At 49.1% G+C, this 23,360-nt stretch overlaps 1 protein-coding gene across 1 annotated transcript in view; it reads right to left on the reverse strand.

Annotated features, from left to right (window-relative positions):
* Positions 1–23,360, reverse strand: part of csmd2 (CUB and Sushi multiple domains 2) — a 213,852-nt gene that overhangs the window by 39,237 nt on the left and 151,255 nt on the right. The window contains 14 exon segments of the mRNA XM_047019512.1: positions 2,504–2,617; positions 3,515–3,595; positions 3,691–3,836; positions 6,288–6,465; positions 10,299–10,487; positions 12,179–12,388; positions 12,618–12,734; positions 14,123–14,192; positions 15,282–15,400; positions 15,813–15,917; positions 16,016–16,112; positions 19,905–20,029; positions 21,090–21,293; positions 21,643–21,738. Coding sequence (XP_046875468.1) covers positions 2,504–2,617; positions 3,515–3,595; positions 3,691–3,836; positions 6,288–6,465; positions 10,299–10,487; positions 12,179–12,388; positions 12,618–12,734; positions 14,123–14,192; positions 15,282–15,400; positions 15,813–15,917; positions 16,016–16,112; positions 19,905–20,029; positions 21,090–21,293; positions 21,643–21,738 — 1,851 coding nt within the window.

The raw sequence follows: 23,360 nt of genomic DNA on the forward strand, positions 1-23,360 counted from the left end.
TACAAGCGTTTGTATACCATGAAACCCGATACCAACGGAAAACAGAGTGCTTGTTACTGACACTACTAAGGCGTGTGGACGAGTTAGTGTGTATCAGAGACATTGACAACATAGCCCAGAATTATCACCCTATGTAGTGCATGACTGCAGAGAAGAGTGGGGAGGAGAGTAGATCTTATGTGCGGAGAGAGCAAAAGAGATGTGTGGAGATGAGGTGAGAAGTGAGGAGAGGAAATATGAGTAGAGAAGATGAGTGGAGAGGAGAGGAAAGTAGATGAGATTATGAGGAGAGGAAGAGAGGAGATGTTAGGAGAGAAGATATGAGAAGGTAAGATTTGAGGAGAAGAGAGTAGAGAAAAGGAGGAGAGAGATCAAAATAAAGCTAAAATAAAACATTATCTTGGGGTTACCCCTGTCACCATGGAAACTGGATACATGACACGGAATTCAGGAAACCAACTGAGACTGCTTGTGTGGGCGGGATTGGTAATGTTAGCTGTGTTAGCGAGACGTTTGTGAGTATGTGTGTGTGTGTGTGTGTATGTTTGAAACAGTTTCAAAAGCGGGCAGAAGAAAAAGAAGGACAGAGAGTGTTACATCACAACATTTCATGTAAGTGTGTGTGTGTGTGGGGGGGGGGGTGCACGGAGTGAAAGAGAGACAGCCAGAGACAGAGACCATCAGAGAGAGGCTTGCTAGCTTCAGAGACACTGCCGAGTTAGCTTTAGCTTTAGGCTAGTACCCTGCACTGCAACTATGCTCCCATTACTGATCCTGCTTTGAGAATACACAACGGTGGGGAGGGGTAAAGTTTGGGATTGTGTGTTCTCTCCTTTCCTCTGCCTCAGTCTCTCACCATCTGTCTTCAGGTATTCCCGTAACCACATTCTTTATTTCTGAGGATGTTCTCTTTGTTTACCTCGTTCTTTCCTCCTAACCTTGTCTATTTCTTTGTCAGTGTGTGTCTGTGGCTGTGTGTTTGCATACCCTTGCGTCAACTGTGTGTGCGTGCGTGTGTACGTGTGTGCCTGCGTGTGTGTGATGGAAGGGGGGGGGGGGGGTCTGTGGTTGTCAGAGCTGGAAGCAGTGATTTGATAGGTGCAGCTGCAGCTAGTGTCTCCTCTGCATTTCAATTAGCCGATCTACTCCTGTCTTCTCGGCCCTGGCCTCTCCCTCTCTCTCTCTCTCTCTCTCTCTCACCATCTCTCTTTCACAGCCTGTCCTAGCCCGCTCTCTTTCACTCATGTCACCCAACACAAGTCATGATCATTCTACTCAATAGGCTCCTCTCTCTCCCTCTGGCAGATGAGAGAACCTCATTAGGCAAACAGGAAAGGTTGGATGCACTCATACACACCGGCACGCACACATGTTCTCTCTCTCTCTGTCTCTCTCTCTCCATCTCCTTCCCTCTCTCTGTCTATGTGTCTCTCTGTCTTTCTGTCTGTCTGTCTGTTTGTCAGTCTGTCCCTCTCTGTCTGTCCCTCTCTGTCTGTTCTTCTTTCTGTCTCTCAATTTTTCTCTTTCCTGTCTATGTCTTTCTCTCTGTCTGAGAGGGCTGACTAGGAAGGAGGGAGGGAGTCAGCTGGAACGGTTTGCCCCAGGAAGAAAGGTCCTTTTCAGCATGATGGGGAGGGAACTATTAGTGGGGCGCACACGCAATTAGAGGCCAGATGAATTACAGCGGCTTTTACTACTCACACACACACACACACACACACAGCGTACAGGGCTACGAGTGTAGGTTTAAGCCTTAGTAAAAGAAAATAGGCCCTTTATCTAATTTATTTTAGTCTTCACATGATATTTTACACATTTGCTTTTATGTATGAGGTCCCTCCTTTTTTATGCTTTCTTCTCTCGTTTTGTGCTTCTTGCTCCATTTTTCTCTGTCTTCCCCTTCAGCACAAGACAACAACTTTAGCTTTAAGTAGTCTGCTTCATGTGGCAAACAGTTGCAAGCTTACAATCATACCCGAGAAAGGGCAAGAGATAGGAGAGGCAGTGAGAGCGAGAGACAGGAGAAGGATAAAAAAGAGAGATTGAGAGAGTATGAGAGAGACACTGGACAGGGGGAGGGAGAGAGACAGGAAAGGTATCTGGAGAAGGAGAGATAGGGGAAACAGATAGGAGAGAAAGAAAGTGATATGGCGAGAGAGACAGAGAGAAAACGATAAACACCAGCCGAGCCGGGCGTGCTATGACAGAGACACAGTGGAGCGTGTTGGTACTCACGAGGACCTGGGGGAGCAGGCTACGCTGTTACACCTAGTCTCCCCCAGCCCCCTGGGAGCTCATCAACAACAACAACAACACAGATATACCCTCTCAGAACACAGCTGACAACAGAACCAGCCCGCGGGATAAAAACAATACGACAAGAAACCCTGAGTGCGGATCTGAGGTGGAACAGAAGCTGTGGTAGCCAAGGGTGAGGATGTAAACAATGATAAACAGTAATAAAACAAGAACAAACAGCGAGGAACCGCAGTGAGCAGCTTACCGTCACACGAGGGAGGAGGACCAGCAAACTCCAGGTGTGTCCCCAGACGGCAGGTCAGGATGCTGTTTCCACTCAGGCGGTACCCTGGCAGACACCTGTACCTCACTATGTCTCCTGGAGAGGGGTGGAGGGGAGGGGAGGAGGGGAGACGGGAGGGAGGGAGGGGAAGGGGAGAAGAAATGGGAGAGGAGAGGAGGGGAGGGGAGAGAGGAGGGGAGATGACAGAAGGAAAGAAAAAGGGAATGTGTGATACATTTGAGAGATTCAGAGAGCGAGAGGGGAGTGTGAGAGAGAGAGAGAGAGAGAGAGAGCGAGAGAGAGAGGCAGAGAAACAAAGACATCATTAAACTTATGTCTTCCCATTTCTACACATTGAAAGTCAGAAGAGAGTCTGGACCCCAAATCTGAGCTCCTTCTGCTATTTCAGGACTGCACCAAACACTCCTCGGGTTAACAAACAGAGTGCTGTGTCAGTGTCTCTACCTGTCTGTCGTTGAGTAATTACCAACGACGTCGCTATGCAAATGAAACTGAATAATGGTAACTGTCTGCAATACTAAAATGAGAGCACCTGTTCTGAACCCTATTGGCAAAGATAGGCTCATGAGTATTAATATTTGTTTTCCTGAGGCCCCCTGGGTAGTGGGAGCTGTGCCTGTAAATCAGCACTGCAGCACGGTCTTATGGGATTAGTAGTTTTCTGAGCAAGAATGGGAGTGGATGTGTGTGTGTGTGTGAAATAGTAGAATCAGTGGAAGAGTGCAGCTTGCTGTCCTATATTCTAGGCACATTGTTAATGAAAGCTGGCCAAGCCTCAATATGAACTGGCAGGAAAGACTATCTACTCAAAATGCTTGATCGAGACTTTGCCATCTTCATACACAATAGGGCACGGAGGAGAAGGGTGTGTGTTTGTGTGTGTTTGTGTGTGTGTGTGTACTGTAGAACATGGAGGAGCGGTTTGTGTGAGTGCGTGTGTGTGCTTGTGTGTGCATGTGAATGTCCACTTACCTATTTTAAATTCCTTGCTAGCCATCAGGATCTCTGCATTTGGAATGATGGGTGGAGGTAGGCAGAACTGCAGTCTGTACGCTGGGGAGAACATACCACAATATTCAATACGTGTGTGTGAAAGGTCTGCATGTGTGTGTGTGTGTGTGTGAATGTGTGTGTGTGGGGAGTCATACCTTGATAATGAATACGGTACAGTCCACCTTTCTCCGCGTTGCTACGGAAACGGATCAGGACCTGATTGGACGTGCTGCGTGGCGGGTCGTTGGGATCGCCCTCCGTGAAGATCCCCAGCTTCCTGGCCGTCTCCTGAGGGCCGTCCCTGAGGGGTGAAAGATTAGGGGTCAAACCAGCAGGTTGTGACATTAGAAATGTTATGATATTAAAGAGAGCCCACTCTGGAAAGTCTGTTGATTATATTTTAGGGACATAAACAACTAGATGGCCCAGGTTTAACAGCAAGAATATATCCTGTCACATATAGAAGAGAGTTGGAAGAGAACTGCAAAGTGAAATCCTCAGAGGAAGTGATCGCCCCGTTGCTGTCTAGATGCAATCCTAATGACAAAGTGTGAACTCTCCCGAACATCTAAATGAAACATTGCAAACAACCAAACCAAGACGGCTGCCAGTAGTCCACCATCTCCCCCCCCCCCCACCCACATTAGGGAGGGAAAAGGTCAACAAAGCTCACACACAGATTCCCACGTTCTCAGAAAGTTCAGCCAACGAACATTAGCAGGAACAATATTCCGAGAAGGGAATGTCCGTCCGGCGGGAATGGCCTTTGGAAGGCGACACCCCCGTCTTGGCACTCCCCACCTGGCACGGAGCGGGCCAATGAGGTGGGTCGCCTTGTTCCTCCGGCAGCCAAAGCGCTTAGGAACCATCTGTGTGGTGTGGTGGGGCTGGCCCAGGGAGATAACAAGGGGCTCCAGTAACTGCTGGCTGGGGAGCGCCAAGCATGCCGTAATGCCGCCCTGGGTTTCCCAGCCCGCAGACCTTGGTGACGGGCCAGCGAGCTTGCTCGGTGGCTGTGTTTACGGGGCGCGAGGGAGCGAGCCATGGACTAGGCGCCAAACAGGTTTGTCCCAGGGAGCGGGAAAAGCACCGCAGGGAGCATTCTAGGAGTCTACGGGAAGGAGGGAGGGGCGGAGATTTGATGATGATGCCGGCGGAGGGATATTTTGACAGAGTGATTAGCAGCGGAGGAGTTGGAAGTAGGGAAGGATGGAGGTAAGCTTGGAGGGGTCTCTGGAACTAGCAGGAGTCCATGTAGCCCGAAATACAAGCAAGACAGGAGGAGAGGTTAACAAGGGTGAGGTGCTGGATGCTTCAAACTGGCTGTTTGGAGGGAAAACGGACTTTTGGACCGTGTAGGTTTCTGTCGAGTCTGATTTGGGTTGCCAGGTTGGCAGAAAATGGGCTATCTGAGACCTTTGGATGCTGGTCTCACTGAGAGGGGGATGAACTGGATCTGGCAGCCGCAGTGGATGATAAATCCTGTCTCTGCCTACACATATGGCTCTCACCCACCCATGTCCAGGTGAGAGGAGGCAGGTTGGGCCTAACACAAACACACCATACACACACACACACACACAGCACAGACACAACACAAACAAGCTTGGCGATCTAGCATCTGCATGTCTGAGCATGCTCAGAAATTCCATCAACACGTTCTCAACCCTCATTATCATTCTCCTCATCCCACAGCTAATCAGCAACCTGGACGCTCCGTTGGAGAGGGAGATGAAGGAATGGACAGAATAGATAGAGGAGTGATGGAGACAGGGACGTGACGGAGAGTTTGGGAACCAGGGGAGGGTGGCGGGGAGAGGAGGGTGGGAAGAGAGGAGGGAGGGTGGAAGGAGGAAAGGGAGGAGGACAAAGTAAAGGAGAGAGAAGAAGGGAAAGAGGATGAGGACAGGAGGATGACAGGCGAGAGGGAGGGAGGGAGCAGAAGCAGGAGGAAAATAAGGGGGGGGAGGGCGAGAGAGAAAGAGGAGGGGAATAAGGAGGAGGAAGATCAGGAAGAGCAGGAAGAAAGAGAGAGGAGAAGAAGAGACAGGGGTTGAGAGGCACAGAGGAGATTATCCAGTGAACTGGACCTTGACTCTCTCATTCCTGGAAACAAAGAAAAATGAAAGGCGGGGAAAAAAAGGGAGAGGCAAGATGGAAGACGAAAAAAAGGGAAGCGAGAGAGAATATCGAAAAAATTAGACTTGGGAGTGAATGGTGAAGGTGATAAAGGAAATAGATTGCTCTGAGATTGGGGCGGTAGATAGCAGGGGGTTAGAAAGCGGGAGGCAGACCTGAGGCCAGTACTACTGTATGTAATCATACTGGACAAAATCTTATATTGTGTCTGATAAATCTAGAACACACTGCACACAGTGAACACACACTCAGAAAACCATCACAGCATGGACAGTGAGGAAAGAGTTAACACACTGCTGGCAGTAGACCTCCCAGTCTACCAGTCTACTAGTCTACCAGTCACAGTGAGGGCAGTGTGTCTACTGTAGCAGTCTACCAGTCACAGTGAGGGCAGTGTGTCTACTAGTCTGACAGTCACAGTGAGGCCAGTGTGTCTACCAGTCTACCAGTCACAGTGAGGCCAGTGTGTCTACCAGTCTACCAGTCACAGTGAGGCCAGTGTGTCTACCAGTCTACCAGTCACAGTGAGGCCAGTGTGTCTACTAGTCTACCAGTCACAGTGAGGGCAGTGTGTCTACTAGTCTACCAGTCAGAGTGAGGGCAGTGGGCCTACCAGACAGTGATGTAGTCGTGAGGGCCGTGGATCTGCAGCAGGGTGAAGTTGAGTTGCACTCCCATGCCCGTCGCCACGGTGATCAGCCAGGTGCAGTCTGAGGAGCTGGGGTAGTCATCAGGGTAACCGGGAGAGAAGATGGTGCCATTGTCTGACGTGATGTTGCCCCCACAGGGTACTGGAGGGAGAGAGAGAGAGAGAGAGAGAGAGAGAGAGAGAGAGAGAGAGAGAGAGAGACAGGGAGTAGACAGTGAATAAAAACATGTACAGAGAGCATGATATTTCAGCAGAATCTGTAAAAATAGGGATTCTTTTTCTCTTTTTCCTCTCTCTCTCCCTTGTCCTTATTCTCCACCCCTCTCTCGCTCTCGCTGGTTTTGGGGGGCTTGTCAGGGCTAAAGATTAACCAAGAAAGCCTGTTAGCTAGCGAGGCCTTGGGTGGAGTGTTCCGGAAAGATAAGGCCCCAACCTCCTCCCGGAGGGGGCAGTATGGGTCTGGGGGGTGGGAGGGGGGGGGGGTGATAGGGGGGTCACGCTGAGCTGCATAAGGGACAACAGCTGGCTGACAATGAGTTGGTCCATGTAAGCACAGACCCCTCTGGATCCCCAATACATATGTTCTACAAGCACACACACACACATTCTCACACTCCAACGCACGCACACACTCTTCCAACAGAGTCTGTGCTCTGGGGCTGTTTCGTGTAAAGTCTAAAGGTGCTGTTTCACTCTTTTTATATGAAGCCCTCCCAAGACACATAGCCGGAGACAAAAACACGACATCCTGGAGCCAACAGCACAGTCAAAATCCCACATAAAACCCCATGCACGCACACTGACACATTCCCATCCACACGACACACACACTGACCTACCTCCACGGCACACACACACACACTCAATTACCTCCACTCTACACACACACACACATTCTCAACTACCTACGCACTACCCCCCTCCCCCCCCCCCCCCCCTCCCCCGTGTACTGAGACGGAGCAGAAGCGGAGCGTATTGTGCAGCGGTAATCCAGAAGTTTCGAGAATACCCTGGCTCTCAGCTCAGACTGGGAGCACGGGAGCCCTTGGCTACTTGGAGACGCATGTGTTCGCGTCCGCTCGCATCTCTCCTTCCCCTGTCTCCTCTACTCTCCAGCTGGCCGTCCTCTTGAGAGCGTGCGTGCGGGCGTGAGCACGCATATGGACTGCACGTGTGTTCGCGCTCGTGTATCAGTACAGTGTGTGCGAGTGCTCGTCTGTGGTGGGCGTGTGTGTGTGTGCGTGTGTGTGCAGCGTGGAAACGCAGGCCGTGTTAATCCCCCTGGCGGAGAGTGACCCTTTGCTGTGGGCCCGGCTGCTAAATGAGCTATCGATCACGAGCATTGATTAAAACCTGGACTCTGCAATCGAGGTGAGCCGTGCGCTGACGCCATCGATCGACCGGTCGGGGTGAAAGAGAGAGGGTGGAGGGAGAGAAATGCGTGTGTGTGTGACTGACTGTATGCGCGTGTCCTGCATGTGTGCATGCATGCGTCATATTGTTGAGAGGATGTGAAGGGGTTGGACCTGTAACAACCCCCCCCCCCCCCCCCCCACACCCACCCCCACCGCCACCTTCCTGTGACAGTGATCTATCTGGACGAGGCCAGATGGAGAGACACCGAGAAAGACAAGAGTGAGAGGGAAAACGTTGCAGATTCGCAAGCGAGTCCAACAGTAAGGCTGTGAACGTGAGACTAACACGCACCCATTATGGAGGGATGAGAAGGGAGGCACAGGGAGCAAATGCCAAGGTGAGAGGACACAGGGGAGATAAATGGAAGAGAAAAGAGGGAAGAGAGGATACATAAGCTGTGAGGGTCGGAGAGAGCCGATAAACAGGAGAGAAGATTTTGTTTTATCGTCAAGGACGAACGCGAAGGAAGCAATTGGAAAGTGAGAGGAGGATAAAAACTTTATTTTTCAGAGCTCAGGAGGAAGAGAGTTTGTAGTAGAGGGGGGGTGGATGGAAAGCTGGGCCAGACAGATTGACAGATGAGCGTATAGACGGATGTGTAGATAAACGGCGAGCGAGCGAGCGATGGACAAACAGGAGAGGAGAGGTGAGCAAGCCGGGGAATGAGGATCGATTCCCGCCTCTCGCCGTGGACATGCATGCAGACAGGAGAGTGAGAGAGAGGGACCTGAACGCTGACCTGCTGACAGGATGAGGGGAGGAGAGACGGAGGAGTGTGAATGAAGGGACGGAGGGAGGGGGGATGGCAAGGAGGGAGAGGCGTTAGCTAGCGTGTTTGACCGGGCCCATCAGCATATCCCCAGTGAGAAGCAGCTAGTAAGATGAACTTACTCTTCGCTTGGCCTTAGCACAAAAGCAGCACTCAACGCTACATTACTGTTTGTGATTCCTGAAAATTTCTTTTCTCTGCATGTTGTTTTTCAGGTCTCATAAGTGACTCCACCCATGCAACTGTTTGATGTTGCACTTAAGATGTTCCGGAATTTAGCTGCACTGTACGATGTAATGAGTTGAGATGTTACTGACACACTGTGCCTGGCGATTGTAGACCGTTCCTTGACTCTAAGCACTGAAATTTCTACTATCTACGAGCACGACTTGTACAGTATGTCCATTTGAATAAAATCAATACAACGTCCTGTTTCCACTTAACGATTTACAAAAAGACAATCTGTGAAACGATTCCGATATTTTCCAGGACGATTACCAAATGTCAAACGCTGGTGGGAGGTGTGTTCAGGTGTGTTTATCTCTGTGCTGTCTTCCTTGCTCGACCGTTTCAGCTGGTCTCTTCGGCTCGTCAATTACACTTGACGAGCGTCAGATGAGTCAGATGGCTGAGCGGTGAGGGAGTCGGGCTAGTAATCAGAAGGTTGCAGGATCGATTCCCCGCCGTGCCAAATGACGTTGTGTCCTTGGGCAAGGCACTTCACCCTACTTGCCTCGGGGGGAATGTCCCTGTACTGACTGTAAGTCGCTCTGGATAAGAGCGTCTGCTAAATGACTAAATGTAAATGTACACTGCTCTCCAGTCTCCGCACAGGGAGGAAGTGGGCTTTGTTTACCTCACCTCCGTTTTGGAAGAATGGATGGAGATGTTGTGTGTGTGTGTGTAGTGTAGAGATAACTGTGTGTTTGTGTGTGTGTGTGATGATGTATATTTGGAGAATGGCTTACAGGCTCACACTCGCACAGGAACACAAAACACCCATCGGCTCAAGCGAACACACACACAGCCACGCACACATAGCTTTGTGCACGCTCCCACTCACGGGTGTGTGAGTCACCTCGTGATTCACCCTCTAGCCAGACAAAGCGAAAAAGACAGATCCACTTTCACAAACTCTAAACACTAGTTGGAGATCCTTCCCACCACTCTGTCAAGCTCCTTCTCCTCTTCTATCTCCTTCTCCTCTTCCATCCATCTTTATCCCTCTCTTGCACCCCTTTACACACACTCATTCACAATTTCACAAGCATTGCTGGCGCACACACGCACGCACGCACAACTCCTTGCTCCAGAACGGTCCCCATCGTAGGACCACTGTCATGGCCGTCCTCTCTCCCTGGCTGGGCCTGCCACCAGCCTTAACAAATAACTGAGGATCGGGAATGTGCGAATTTAGGCCAAGGACAAGGGGTTCTCTCTTTCTTCCCTCACTTCTCTCTCCTCCTTCACATGCCCTTCACTCTTCACTCCCTTCTTGCGCCTGGTGTTGATTATGGTGAGCAGATCTCCTGTCGGCTAGAGTGGGAGGTGTGAATCGGCCAACGGGGTCATCAGCACTAGTCCTGAGGCCAGAGTCAAGGTGGACACAGTGGGCCCCTAACACAAGGACTTTGTTCGGTGGAGGTGGGGGGGGGGTATTGAAGACATTGCCTTCTTCTGTGGCCATGTGGAGTGACCTATACAACCTGGTCCTAACTGAGATAGTAAACTCACAAGGAAATAGTTATAATTAGAATAACTTAGAAGCAGGAAGTGAGTGAGCAGAGTACCTTTGCAGCGAGGGAAGGAGTGGTCCCAGTTGCGCGTGGTCCCGTGTTGACAGGTCAGGATCGACTGTCCAGTCAGCTGGTAACCCGGGAGACACTCGAAGGAAATGGATTGGCCCACGTTGTAGCCCGCCCCCACTACCACCCCATAGTGGAAAGGCTCCGGGTCCGGGCATTCTTGAAGCTCATAGGCTAGGGGAAGGAGACAGACAGGGAGGTGAGCCAATTGGTAAAAGTCATGCAAAGTAAGATTTACAATGATCGATTTTTTTTCATCAGAAACAGCAAATGTAGCTTCTGTATGGACAGAGAGTCATGGTAATTAAACTGGGAATAATGACATTATCGAAAAATGTCTTGTCACATTATAATTCTTCTTAAGAAAGTCCTTTCTTTATCTTTGTATGAATGTCTCCGCTCTACTGGGATAACCAATCATGAAAAAACAGACAAAATCTTAAGAGAGAATACAATTTGTCATGACTCATGACCACAAAGGTTCAGCCAAGCGTCAACACATTATGTCTGAGGTCTGCATGTGATAAGGGCTGACAACCTGATGAAGAGCATTTTATTAATACCTAATTTACATAATAACATCAATTTTTCGGGGTAAGTGGACACCACAGAAGACACAAAATGGCTGCCTACACTTGCTGATAGTTAACAACCATCTCTGCCCAACCTCACCACACAGCTGCCAGACACACACTCATTTATTGTAGAGTGTGAGAATAGCTACCCTGACATCTGTGCTCCAACCTCCCCCTCAGTCCCCCAAACTTTCTCTCTCTCTCTCTCTCTCTCTCTCTCTCTCTCTCTCTCTCTCTCTCTCTCCTGCTGTCTCTTTGTTTATCTTTCTTTGCCTCTATGTCTTTCTATGTCTATCTTTTCCACTCTCTGGTTAGTTCTCTATGTTCATCTCCCTCTCTCTGTCTCTGCCCCCCCCTTCCCCCCCACACCTCTTCCCATAAAGGTGTTCTGGAAAGAAAAACTTTTTCTTCCAACAAAAACAATTAGAAACGCCGGTGGCATTCTTCCCTTGTGCTGTGGCGCATTTTCATGCAGTCATCACAAGCAGGGCGGGATTACGCATCCGTTTGTCAGGCGGGACACAAAGGCAGAGCAGGCGGTGAGCCTTGAAGGCAGTGTGGATATAAATAAGAGTAAAAGAAATTGATTTCTATGGATCACAGCATCCTTTGTGCAAGATAAGTCATGCAAGCTTCGCAAAAATAAGAGAAAGGGGGGTGGGGGGGGGGTAGTGGGAGGAGGCGATGGCACTTCCAAATAGAATGCTTGATTTAAATGCTAATGTACACATAATTATGTAAATGACAACACTACCATTCACTTTGCATTCTTCTTCTCAGAATCTTAATGTTACCAACTCTGTTCACCTTTAGTGTTGGAGCTAAAAGGTGTTGGAGCCGGATATTAGGATGAGGGGCGGAGGGGGGTCTTCTGGTTGGGGGGAGACAAAGCTACAGAACACCGCCCATCAAAAAAAGTTTTAAACTAACTAATAAACATGCCTCATGTTGGTGCAATCCACTTTTCCTTTTTCAATATGTAGATTTATCCACCAGTGGGTTTTAATAGATCAACTTTATTGGCCAAGTTCTACGAAGACTTCAAATCTCACCATACAACTGCAACTGGTTATTTGCTGATTGTGTCAAATCAAATTAATATGTCTGATAAAATGCCAGCCAGATATACTGCCTACACACCCTTGAAACTCTGGATATTGAAGAGCTCCAAAAAGTGATCGAATTTTACATTCTGTTCGAAATGTTATTCAATTAACTAGCAAATGAAGCTAACTGAATAGTAAAGTGCCAGGCCTGTGTCACTTCCTGTTTCCTGTATGTGCTTCTTACCCTGGTACTCGAACCTGAAGCCTGGTTTGTTCTGAGAGTGGTCGCTATGGAAATAGATTGTGGTTTCGTGGGAGGTCGTAAGGAGGGAGGAAGGCACATCCTGTCCGCTGAATCGCCCGATCACAGTGCTGGTCTCCAGAGGGCCGTTTCGGATCTCCAGGAAGTCGTGGTTGGCTTCGGTGGAGAAGTTGAGGAACTGAACATGAGCTCCTGGGAGAAGGGACAATGAGAAGAGAAGGAGAAGAAAGGATGAGTTGAGATGAGAGAAGAGGGTGTGAGCAGAGGAGAAGAAGGGTGAGGAGGAGAGAGGAAAAAATAGGTGGCGACACTGGACAAAATAGCTACATAAACTCAATTAATACATTCATTAATTCTGTCTTTCTTTCATCAATGGTCCTTAATATCCATTATATCCATAAACAACCTTGATTCCACTTACCGTAACCAACCGGCAGGTAGATTCTCCAGGTGCAGTCGCTGTTGCTAGGGTAGTTTCCAGGGAAACCAGGGCTGAGAATCATTCCCTCCATGTCTTCTTGGATCCCTCCACATTGAGCTGGGCAGAGGGGTGTCAGGGTCATACCACTGTAGCACTGCAGCAGGGATACTAGACTGTGTGTTAGGAAACATGCTTCAGCAACATCTTGGCAAAACCTGCGTCTGTAAACCAACAGCTATTTATAGAGAAGGGAAAAAAAGCGAGAAGAAAGGATAGAAGTGTCGTTTGTAACTGACAGACGAGGGAGGGTTTGATAAAATGGGTCAAATTCACCTCTCACAGGAATCAAAGAGTCTCTCCAACACCTTTGTAGTCCACTATCTCTTCCTCTGGTATCTCTGTCCTCCACCCTCCTCTCCTCCCTCTCCTCCTCCCTTTGAGACTAAACCACTGATTGATTCAAATGTCACTTTGATTGAAACCCGGGCCTCAAAGGGAGCGAGGGAAAGAGAGAGGTAGAGAGGGATATGAGGATGGAAGATGACAGAAAGAAAGCGAGAGGGCGAAAGAAAGAGTAAGAGAGAGAGTGTGAGTGTGTGAGAGAGACAAAGAGAGTGGGAGAGAGAGAGAGACAATGTAAGAGAAAGAGAGTGAATGAGAAAGAGAGTAAGAGCAAGGAGGAGAGTTAAAGAGTGAGAGAAAAACAGAAAGAGTGAGATAAGGGACACTGTGGGAACCGTGCATCTCTACGAGTCACCATGTCGCGAGGCATGCGAGGAGGGGGTAAAAACTGGCGCCCTGCGCCAGCGGAAGATGGAGAGTGATCTGAAAACTGCTGACGCTTGTAAACGCCATGAATCTCTCCCGACTTCCACCAATCAGGAGCTGCGATGGAGCTAATTAGGCGATAGTAGGTCGTTCCAATAAGTGGAGCACGTTTGTCAAGATTCACGGGCAGAGAGGCCAGCAGGGTAACAAATATGGAGTTAGGGAACCGTGGTGAAAACTGGAACACACACACACACAGACACTGTACACACAGCAGGGAGGAGACAGGGTACTTTAGCGAGCGTCTATGGGGACTTTGGGCGCCAGCCGCAGGTATGATGGGCAGGATAATCATGTGTCACTGTGAGAGGACCTTGGATGAGAGAGCAAGCAGAGGAGGAGGAGGAGGAGAGAGAGAGAGAGAGAGAGAGAGAGAGAGAGAGAGAGAGAGAGAGAGAGAGAGAGAGAGAGAGAGAGAGAGAGAGAGAGAGAGAGAGAGGCAGGGGAGGAAGAGAGAGGGATGGATAGAGATAGGAGTGAAAGAAGGAGACAGGGATTGATAGAGAGAGATAGAGAAGTGGAGAGGGGTGATAGGGAGAGAAGGGTGATAGAGGGAGAGAGGGATGATAGATAGAGGGAGAGAGGGATGGATAGAGAGGGAGGGAGAAAGAGATGAGAGAAAGGGAGAGAGGGATGATATATAGAGGGAGAGAGGGATGGAGAGAAATAGTTCTTACCGATGCAGAGAGGGGGAGGGTAGTTCCAACGTCTGACGGTTCCAGGCATGCAGGAGATGTGTGAATTCCCCTACGAGCACACACACACACACACAAGCAGAGTAAGATACAAAGAGTGTGAGAGAGAGAGACATAAAGAGCGAGAGAGAGAGAGAGAGAGAGAGAGAGAGAGAGAGAGAGAGAGAGAGAAAGTGAGAGAGAGAAAGTGAGAGAGAGAAAGTGAGAGAGAGGAAGACACAGAGAGACAGAAGCACAAAAGAACAGGCAGTTCATTAACTGCTTTCATTGTGGCTCTAACTGTCTCCGGTCTTTTTGAGGCAGCTATCTCTCCCCCCACCCTGCCACCCCCCCTCCTCCCCTTAAGCAGCTCATTGGAGACCCAGAACCAAAGAGAGACAGCGTCCCGGGGAGATCTCCACATCACACAGACAGCCAGGGAAACAGAAGGGGAAAAAGGGAGGATTGATCGTCTCTTCACTAAAAAGTTCAACAGAGGAGTGTGGGACTGTACTTAGTACAAGCCTGTGGGCCTGGGGTGATGACAAACAAGATTCTGATCACCGAGGGAGGGGTGCGGGGGGGGGGGGAGTGTTGGACGATGTCGTCTCATGTCTAGCCGAGGGGGAGGGGGACTACAGAAAATAAAGGGAGGTTTTTTCTTCCGGGGCTGTCTGTGGGACTGTCTATCTGGAGGAGCAGACGAGTTCAGCTCCATCTAAGGAACCTTCTACACACACATTCTGCTGACTCTACACACACATTCTGGGAGGTCACAGGTGAAGGGCGATGACATCCCTTCTGCTCACAGATCGACTTTAGATTCAGTATATGTTATAAAAACCTAATAATGATACATTTGAGTTGTAATGCACCTTTCTTGCACTCAAATCACTAAGAGGCTTGCTTCATCCAGAAGCTGCTACCACAACAATCACATGCTATACTGGTACCATAGCAAGTGTCAACCATACAGTGACAACCATACAGGAAGTGTTGCCGTAACAACCTCAGCCTCATTTGAATGACTCGTCTGGTGTAACCTGCGAGAGGTTGGGCCGACTCTGCGTACAGAACGTGCGACCACTCAGTTAGTGTTGCCGCAACAGCCTTACAGGCAGTGTGTCCTTGACATGTGACCATGACGACCGCAGCCTGTTACCTGCAGGGTGTATCCGGGCTCACACTGGAAGGAAACCACATTGTTCATCTGGAGTCTCTCCCCCACCTTGATAGCATTCATCGGGATAACGGGCTCAGGACAGCTGGTGAGAGAGACAGCTGGAGGGGAAGTAAGTGGGGAGGGAGAGGGAGGGAGGGAAGAGGAGAGAAAAAAAGGGAAGGGGAGAGAGGTATGGAAGGAAGGACATGGGTAAGGAGAGAGGGAGGGAAAGAGGGAGAGAGGGTTGGAGGGAGATAAAGTGGAGGAAAAGGGGGAGAGCGAGGAAAGGAGGAGGAAAGAGAAAGGGGGAGAAAGAAAGGTAAGGGGAGGGAGGGAGGGTCAGTTGTTGGTTGTCAGAGCAACAAACCAGAATATGCAATCCCCAAAAAGTTTGTGATCAGAAACAAAAATCGAATTTCATGAATTTCATTAAGGTGTGTTTGATCGTCCTCACTGTTGACCCTCGGTGACCCTTATGGATCAGGTCCTATGGTTTCACTGTAGTGGGTGATACAAATCAAGTGCACTTACTCTTGTACTCCAGTCTGAACCCTGCTGCAGACACGCTGATATCCGAGAAGAAGTGAAGATAGAGCTGATTGGACGTGCTGTTGAGGAGGGCCGGGACTGTCGTGCCTGTGGAGAAAGTAGAGCTTAGCACCCAAAAAAAAGGAAAAAAAGCTTGTGTAGCAAGTCTTACACACACGCACATACGTACACACACACAGACCTACCAGAGAAGCTGCCCAGCATGGTGTCAGTGTTGTCTCCTCCATCAAACACCTCCAGTGAGTCCCAGTTCTGCTCTGTCACAAAGCTGATGACCTGGATCTGGAGAGGGGGAGGAGAGCAGCGGAGAGTGAGATAGGAAAACAGAGGAGGGGGGGTGAGATAGGGTGGAGAGAAGAGGGGGAGTTAAAGGGAGGAAGGGAGAGGAAAAAGATGTATTTGTGGGTCCTGTGTGCATAATGCATGCGTGTGTGTGTGTGTGTGTTTGTGAATTGAAAGAGGCAGAGGTAAAAAGCCAGGAGAGGTAAATATTTGGACAGATATGTTCACTCCTGAGTCCTCAAAAAATGAATGCAGGAATTGGAGGGTCACAGCTGCTGCGGCGAGAAATAGAGGATGCATATAGTCAGATCTTACTTATCGAAAAATGGACTGTGTGTCTGCGTGTGTGTGTCTGAATGTGTGTGTGCGTGTTTGGCTTCTGATCTTCATTTTCTAGACTACTTTGGGGGGTGTTATCATTCAGAGCACAAACGTCTGAAACACAACATCAGAAGTCTGAACATCTCTTCCTTCCTCTGTCTTTGCTCTGTCCTCTATCTGCATCTCACCCTCTCCCTCTGTCTCTCTCTCTTCATCTCTCTCTCTCTCTCTCTCTCCCTCTGTCTCTCTTTCCCTCCCACTCTCTCTCTTGTCTCTCTTCCCTCTCTCATAGCTGTCTATATCGTTCTTTTTTCCCTCTCTTTGTCCTCTCCCCGCCGCTCTCTCTCTTCCCTCTCTAATCGCTCTCTCCTCTCTCTACTTTCTCCTCTCTCACACACCCATCTTATGTTGTCCTCCTGTTCCTCCTGTTTTCCACATCTATTCTCTCTCTCCATCTCTCTCTCCTTCATTCCCTCTCCTCCCTATTCCCATATTAATCTTCAAATGGAATTTAAATTTACAAGCGCATAAAGTTTGGCAAGGACTTTTATTTTTACAAGAGCGTTTTATTGAACTGTTCATCTTGTGTTACGTCTTCGCATCCACTCTGAGGAGAGAATGACAGCAACCTGAAAGGATGAGTAGCGACACAACTTCAGTAAACCGTCGCCAAAAACTCCAGGGGTGGTTGAGAACGAAAATGAAAAACATTAACACTATCTATCTCCTGAGTGTCCATTTGGAAGGCTGCCTTCAAGGCATCTACTGTAGTAGAGACAGCGAGTCGAGCTATGTGGAGCCTTTCTGTCTAAAGATGGCTATGGATTCTATCATGTCACTGTCTTTTCCCTTGTCAACGGCTGCAAACAATCACAGAAGCTGTTTGCGTGCTGCTACACTTGGTAGAACATTGAGAACACTCTGTCCTGATGTTGAAACTCCATGTGTCCCTCCTTCACTCACACTCATGCACTTTTCTCTGTTTTGGTTTCAAATGTTGCATCCTCTCTCCTATCTCCCCATCCCATTTCTTCTCACCTTCAGTGTGTCTCAAATGCCTCCACGGCTTTCTCCCTCCCTCCCTCCCACCCTCCCTCCCTCCCTTTCCTGGGTCTCTACCTCTCCCCGTCTCCATTCGTCTGTCTCCCCGCACCCTATCCTCCTCTTCTACCTCTTCCTTTCTCCACCCATCCCTTCGCCGGTCCCCTCCACCCGGCCTCCTCTTCCACCTCTCTCCTCCCACACACTCCCCCCCACCACCACCCCTTGTCCTCCCCGCTCCTCTGCCTCTCTCCTTCTCCGCACATCCCCCACCTTACTCCCCCCCCCCCCCCTCTACCTTCTCTTTTTCTACCACAACCTCTCTCCTCCAACTCCCCTCCCCCCCCCCCCCCCCCCCCCCCGCTCCTCCCACCCTCCACCCCCCTCCTGCCCCCTGGCCCAGCCTGATGGTTATGGATCGGATGCCAGCCAATTAAAGGGGCGGTGCGGAGCCAGGGAGGACGGCAGATCACAGATTGATCTTTCATTAGGGGGCCACCGCAGAAATGTGCCGGCGAGGCACCCTGCTCCTTTAACTCCTCTCCTGGATCGTGACACTCCAATCTAATGTGTCTGCTGCTCTGCTGCTAGGCACTGAGATGGAGGGAAGAGAGAGAAAGAGGGGGGGGAAGGAGAGAAGGATGGAGGAGAGAGGGATGGAGTTGAAGGGAAAAAATTGAGGGAGAGAGAGAGGGAGCTGGAGAGCGAATGAGGGATGGAGAGAATGAGCGCGAGAGATTGCGTAGAAACAGACCCCTCTGGTTATCCTTTAACTCTGAAGAAGTAGAGTGAGTGGGTCTTATTGTGGCACACACACACCCCCCAAAAAAACAATGAACACTCCTTGAAGTACAGAATATATGTAATCCATTTACTGCTGCTATTCTTCTTTCAGTTTACCTGTGTGTGTTTGAGTGTGTGTGTATGTGTATGAGCATGCGCACCATCAGTGTGTTCAACTAAACCCCAGAGAATTCTTTTAATTAAGTAATTTGATCAGTGAGGCCTAATATAGTCTCTCTACCTCTACTTCCCCTTGCCCTTCCATCCCACCCTCTCCCTCTCTCTTTCTGCCTTTTTTTCCATTTCCTGCTATACCTTCCCATTCCCCTTTCTCCCCTATTAAGTGTGTTAGTGTGTTTGCAGCTGTGTGTGTGTGTGTCTCAGTCATCTGGGACCAAGTGCTAATGGCTCTGGGAAGACACACAGGTCATTAGCCACACTGGTCTACGACAAACCTCACCCTTTCTGTCAGGCTCCTCCTCAGAGACCTAGAGGGTCACCTATAGGACACCTATAGGACACCCCCACATGGATGTTTAACACCAGGAGGGGTCAAACTTTGACCTGCGCCATGGACTCAGGAAATACTATATGTGTTATCGCAATTCACATGTTTAATGCATGACATAATTTTCTCACTAACGTTGGAGAAGGTGGCCATTATAGTTGCTGTTCATGTGTCAGACATTTTCTCCTCATAGCAGAAATGTAATTATAGAGCCCCCCCCAGGGACCTGACTAGGGGGCCCTGGTGTAGGATAAGCTTCACAGTTACAACCCATGTGTTTTAGATGGTTACACATCTAAAACAGTTGCAATTACCTGAACATACAGGGTCAGACAACTCTGTCTGCCTGGACCCAGGAACTTTAAAGCCTGTAGCAGACAGGAGCTAACGCTGCTAATCAGCTAGCCTTGTGCCCAAGCGCTAAGCTGCTATCTTATCTCCAGACAGGAGATACAGCAGCCAAAGCAGAGCATAACTATAGGGAATAGAGGCTAATATAACACGGCATCAAATCTGCTAACTCCTTGTCGGCGTGGCTAAAGAAGGTGTATGTGTTTGGGTGTGTATGCATGCGTGTGTAAATGAGTGATTGCATTTGCGTGCATTGATGTGCGTGCATACGGATGCATATATGTGTGCATCTATGTCTGCGTGTGTGTGTGAGAGAGAGGAGAGAGAGAGAGAGAGAGAGAGAGAGAGAGAGAGAGAGAGAGAGAGAGAGAGAGAGAGAGAGAGAGAGAGAGCAGCAGAGTACCAGTGTAAAGCAGAGAGCCCGGTCTCAGCACAGTTAGGCTTTGGGGGCATCAATAAAGCCCTGCGCTGTGTTCCTCAGGGAGGGGACTAAGGACCAAGGTTTATCTTGGATAACAAAAAGGTTTATTGGTTTGTGCCTAACTTTTCTAAGTCATTTGATTTAGGTTTACTGCTGAGCTGCAGTGGGAGCACAGCATGTAAAACATGAAGCAATGTTTTGGCTTCAGTCAGGACTACAGCTTTGGAACTGTGCAGAAACGTTGGCTGAATGACTAGACACTAACATACCAGAATATACTAAATAGAGTAGAACATAGTAGAAAAGAACAAAGTAGAATAGAGAAAAATAATAGAACATGGCTGAATAGAATACAATACAACTGTACCTGTATTCCAGATCCTTCTGGAACAGTGATCTTCCAGACACAGTTCAGGCTGTTCAGGTAGGGCTCAGGAAAACCTGGAGACAGTATGGTACCAGTCCTCTGGGTCAAATTCCCTCCACATGGTACTAGAAGAGAGGAGGAAATAAGAGGAGAAGAGGAGGAGGGGAGAGGAGAGGAAGGGAGGGGAGGGGAAAGGAGAGAGGAAATTAGGAAAAGAAGAAAGAGGAAAGGAGATGGGTAGGGGGACAGGAGAGAGATGATGAGAGGAGAGGAGGGAAGATGAGGAAAGGGGGAAGGGAAGGAAGGAAGGAAGGAAGGAAGGAAGGAAGGAAGGAAGGAAGGAAGGAAGGAAGGAAGGAAGGAAGGAAGGAGGAGAAGAGAGCAGAGAAGTGGAGAAGAGAGGAGGAGGAAGGGAGGAGAGAAAGAGAGAGAAAATCATTACAAATAGAAAACTAGATAGAAAAGCTAGAGAACTGAAAACCATCATAACGGCAATGCGAGAGGGATAAATGGGGGGTGGGGGAGGATGAGAGATGACATAACACACCCTCACAGGTAGAGCACACAGCTCTCCGTGGGAGAACACAGGGAAGGAGTGTTCACCATCTCCAAACACAGTCCTCACTGCTCGCTGGAACACACAACATCTGGTGGCTGCACTGGAGCGCACATGTAAACATCTGTTTCTGTCCTGTGTGTGTGTGTGTGTGTGTGTGTGTGTGTGTGTGTGTGTGTGTGTATGACCCAAGGCGGTGCCTACCACCTGTGTGCCGGCTGGCTGCGTTTGGGCACAGTGCTACGGGCGATGGATGGCAGCCCACATCTGTCTGGGAGGGGCTAGTTAGAGGCGAGAGGGAGGAGGGGAGGAACTAGAACAAGGTGCAGCATCTGTGTGTGTGTGTGTGTGGGTGTGTGTGATAACTGAATGAGCCCAGTCATCAGTGTGTGTGTGTGTGTGTGTGTGTGAGTATGTACCCAGTGTATATGTTTTCTCCTACTTATACAACTAGATACGGAGTGTACCTAGTGTGTATAACTGTATGTGAGTGTATGTGCATATGTGTGTGCATGTGTGTGTATGTGTGTGTGCATGCATGTGTGTGTTTGTGTGTGTGTGAGTGAGTGTGTGTGTGTATGCATGTGTATGAGTGAGTGTTTGTGTGTATGTGTGTGTGTGATCCACACCTATACAGCTGGGTATGGAGCTGTTCCACTGTGCCAGGGCGTTGGGCACCGTCAGACACTCAATGGCGGAGGGTCCCTCCAGCACATACCCGGGGCTGCACTCGAACCGGATCACCGCACCCACTGCAAAGCTGTTTCCCATGCGCCGGCCGTTCCTCGGCTCGGGCACCGAGGAGCACTGGGTGGCACTGGTCCTGGGAACCGCTGGAGAGAGGGAGGGAGGGATTAGAAAAGAAAAGTGAACAAGTTAAATGAGAGAGAGAGTGACAAGAAGAGAGGTAGTAGAAAGACAGTGAAAAGGTGGGAAAGACCAAAGAGAGAGTGACAAGGAGAGAGAGAGTAAACAAGAAGAGACGGTGAAAAGGTGAAGAGGAGGATGGATGGAAGATCGGCTGAACCAGACATTATGACAGACTTGTGACAGTTGATGCACACTGTCCACAACCATATTGTGTTATTAGTTTGAAACCATATACTCTCAATCAACTAAACTTTTTTCAACTCTTATCTTCTGGATTGCGAGTGTCTGTTTACTTGTGTGTGTGTGCCTCACCTTGATAAACCAGATGGAAACCTCTGGAACTGGATTGTCCTTTAGATGTGAAACGAATCAGAATCTGATTGGACGTTGCCAGGGGCAGAGACTCGCCTGGGTAGGAAAGGGAGAGAGGAGGAGAAGAAGAGATAAAGAGAGAAATAGCGACACAGAAATCAGAGGAAATCTATTTTACTGACTGTTCTCACTCAGGGTCCGAGTAATGTATCATCTCAAACCACATATCAAACCAAGATAATTAGCGGTGTCATTTGACTCAACCTCCCTCCCTCGCTCCTTCCCTCCCTCGCTACTCCACCCAGTGGGATCAGTACAGTGTTGACTGGTTCACAGCAGTGTGTCTCATTACTCTGTGTCTACTTGCTGTCATACTGTGGAGAGAAAGACAGAACGAGAGACAGAGAGGACGAGAGAGGGGGAAGGAGGGACAATCTACCCACACATCCCTAAGGCCAGCATCTGACTGTATGTTTGTGTGTATGTTTGTATGTGTTTGTTTGAATGTGTGTGTGTGTATGCGTGTGTGCGTGTATGTGTTCATGCTGACAACCTCCTACAGTGTCCTGAAACGACTCCCCCGTGGTAGCTAGGGCACTGTCACTACGGTTACACAAGTTCCACCACAGGAACTCAGGGCATGCTGGGTAGTTTATTAGAGAATGTCCTCCACATGGTGTCATGGAATTTATGTTTATTAATGGTTACGGGGACAGGTAGTCATTCAGAGAAAGCTAGGGAGGGAGGGAAAGAGAGGAAATAGAAGGAGTGGATCACAGGTATGGAACCCAGCCCAGCCCATGGCTCCGTTCCAAATCTCTTTCTTGCTGCTAGAGTGATTGCTTGTCCCTCCAGACACCTAGTGTACTCTTTATCTCCAAGGAATAATTAGGTTTAAACAGACAGCCAACCCAGCCTATCAAAGGCCAAGGTGAACTCATTACCATAAAGCAGTACCTCAGCCTATCACTGCCCTCAGAAGAACAGAAATTTCAGCAGGCTGATCTGAAATGTATTCCTTTCATTAATACCTTGACAATTATACTTTTTATTCACACAGATGTGGCTTACTGCCTGTGTTTGAAAGTGTTGAAACATAACTGCTGGTAAAGTTGTGTTTTAATCACAGCAAACAGTCCCAATGTTTTGACCATGTAGCTTACGGTAAGAGAACACCCCAGTAATTATTACTTGGCGGGAAATGTAATAAAAGGGACTTACACAAAAACATACAGTACGCAGGGGCGGACGGTGTGATACTGTGTATTTGTATGAACAGATGTGCATCTCTGTATATCTACGTGTGAGCATGCGTTCCCAATGTAAATTCACACCTCTCTGGTTCTGAGGGTCAGCTTGCATAAATGTACCGCACTGTGACCCCCCCGCAACCCAACCTCCTAAGCTTTCAAAAAACTCCCGTTTGATTCAGTGGACGGAGTTTGTAATGCTCTGCCTGGTTGGTGGTAGACTATGAGCGTGCTCAGAGGAGCCCTCAGTGAATATATCCTGCTGTTTATTGAGCTGTAAACTGGGCTGTTCCCAGCCTGCCCTGGACTGGAACCAATGTAATCATTCTGCTGTTGTCAAGCACTGAGAGATGGAGAGGTACCCCAGAAAGTCTCTGTTCCTTTACCCACCCCTCCACCCCCCTCCCCTTCTCCCTGGCTCAAACTGTCGCAATCTCTCTCTTCTATTCATTTTCCCACTTTTCCAAC

This window comes from Hypomesus transpacificus, chromosome 4, assembly GCF_021917145.1.
Source record: "Hypomesus transpacificus isolate Combined female chromosome 4, fHypTra1, whole genome shotgun sequence".
NCBI lineage: Eukaryota > Metazoa > Chordata > Actinopteri > Osmeriformes > Osmeridae > Hypomesus > Hypomesus transpacificus.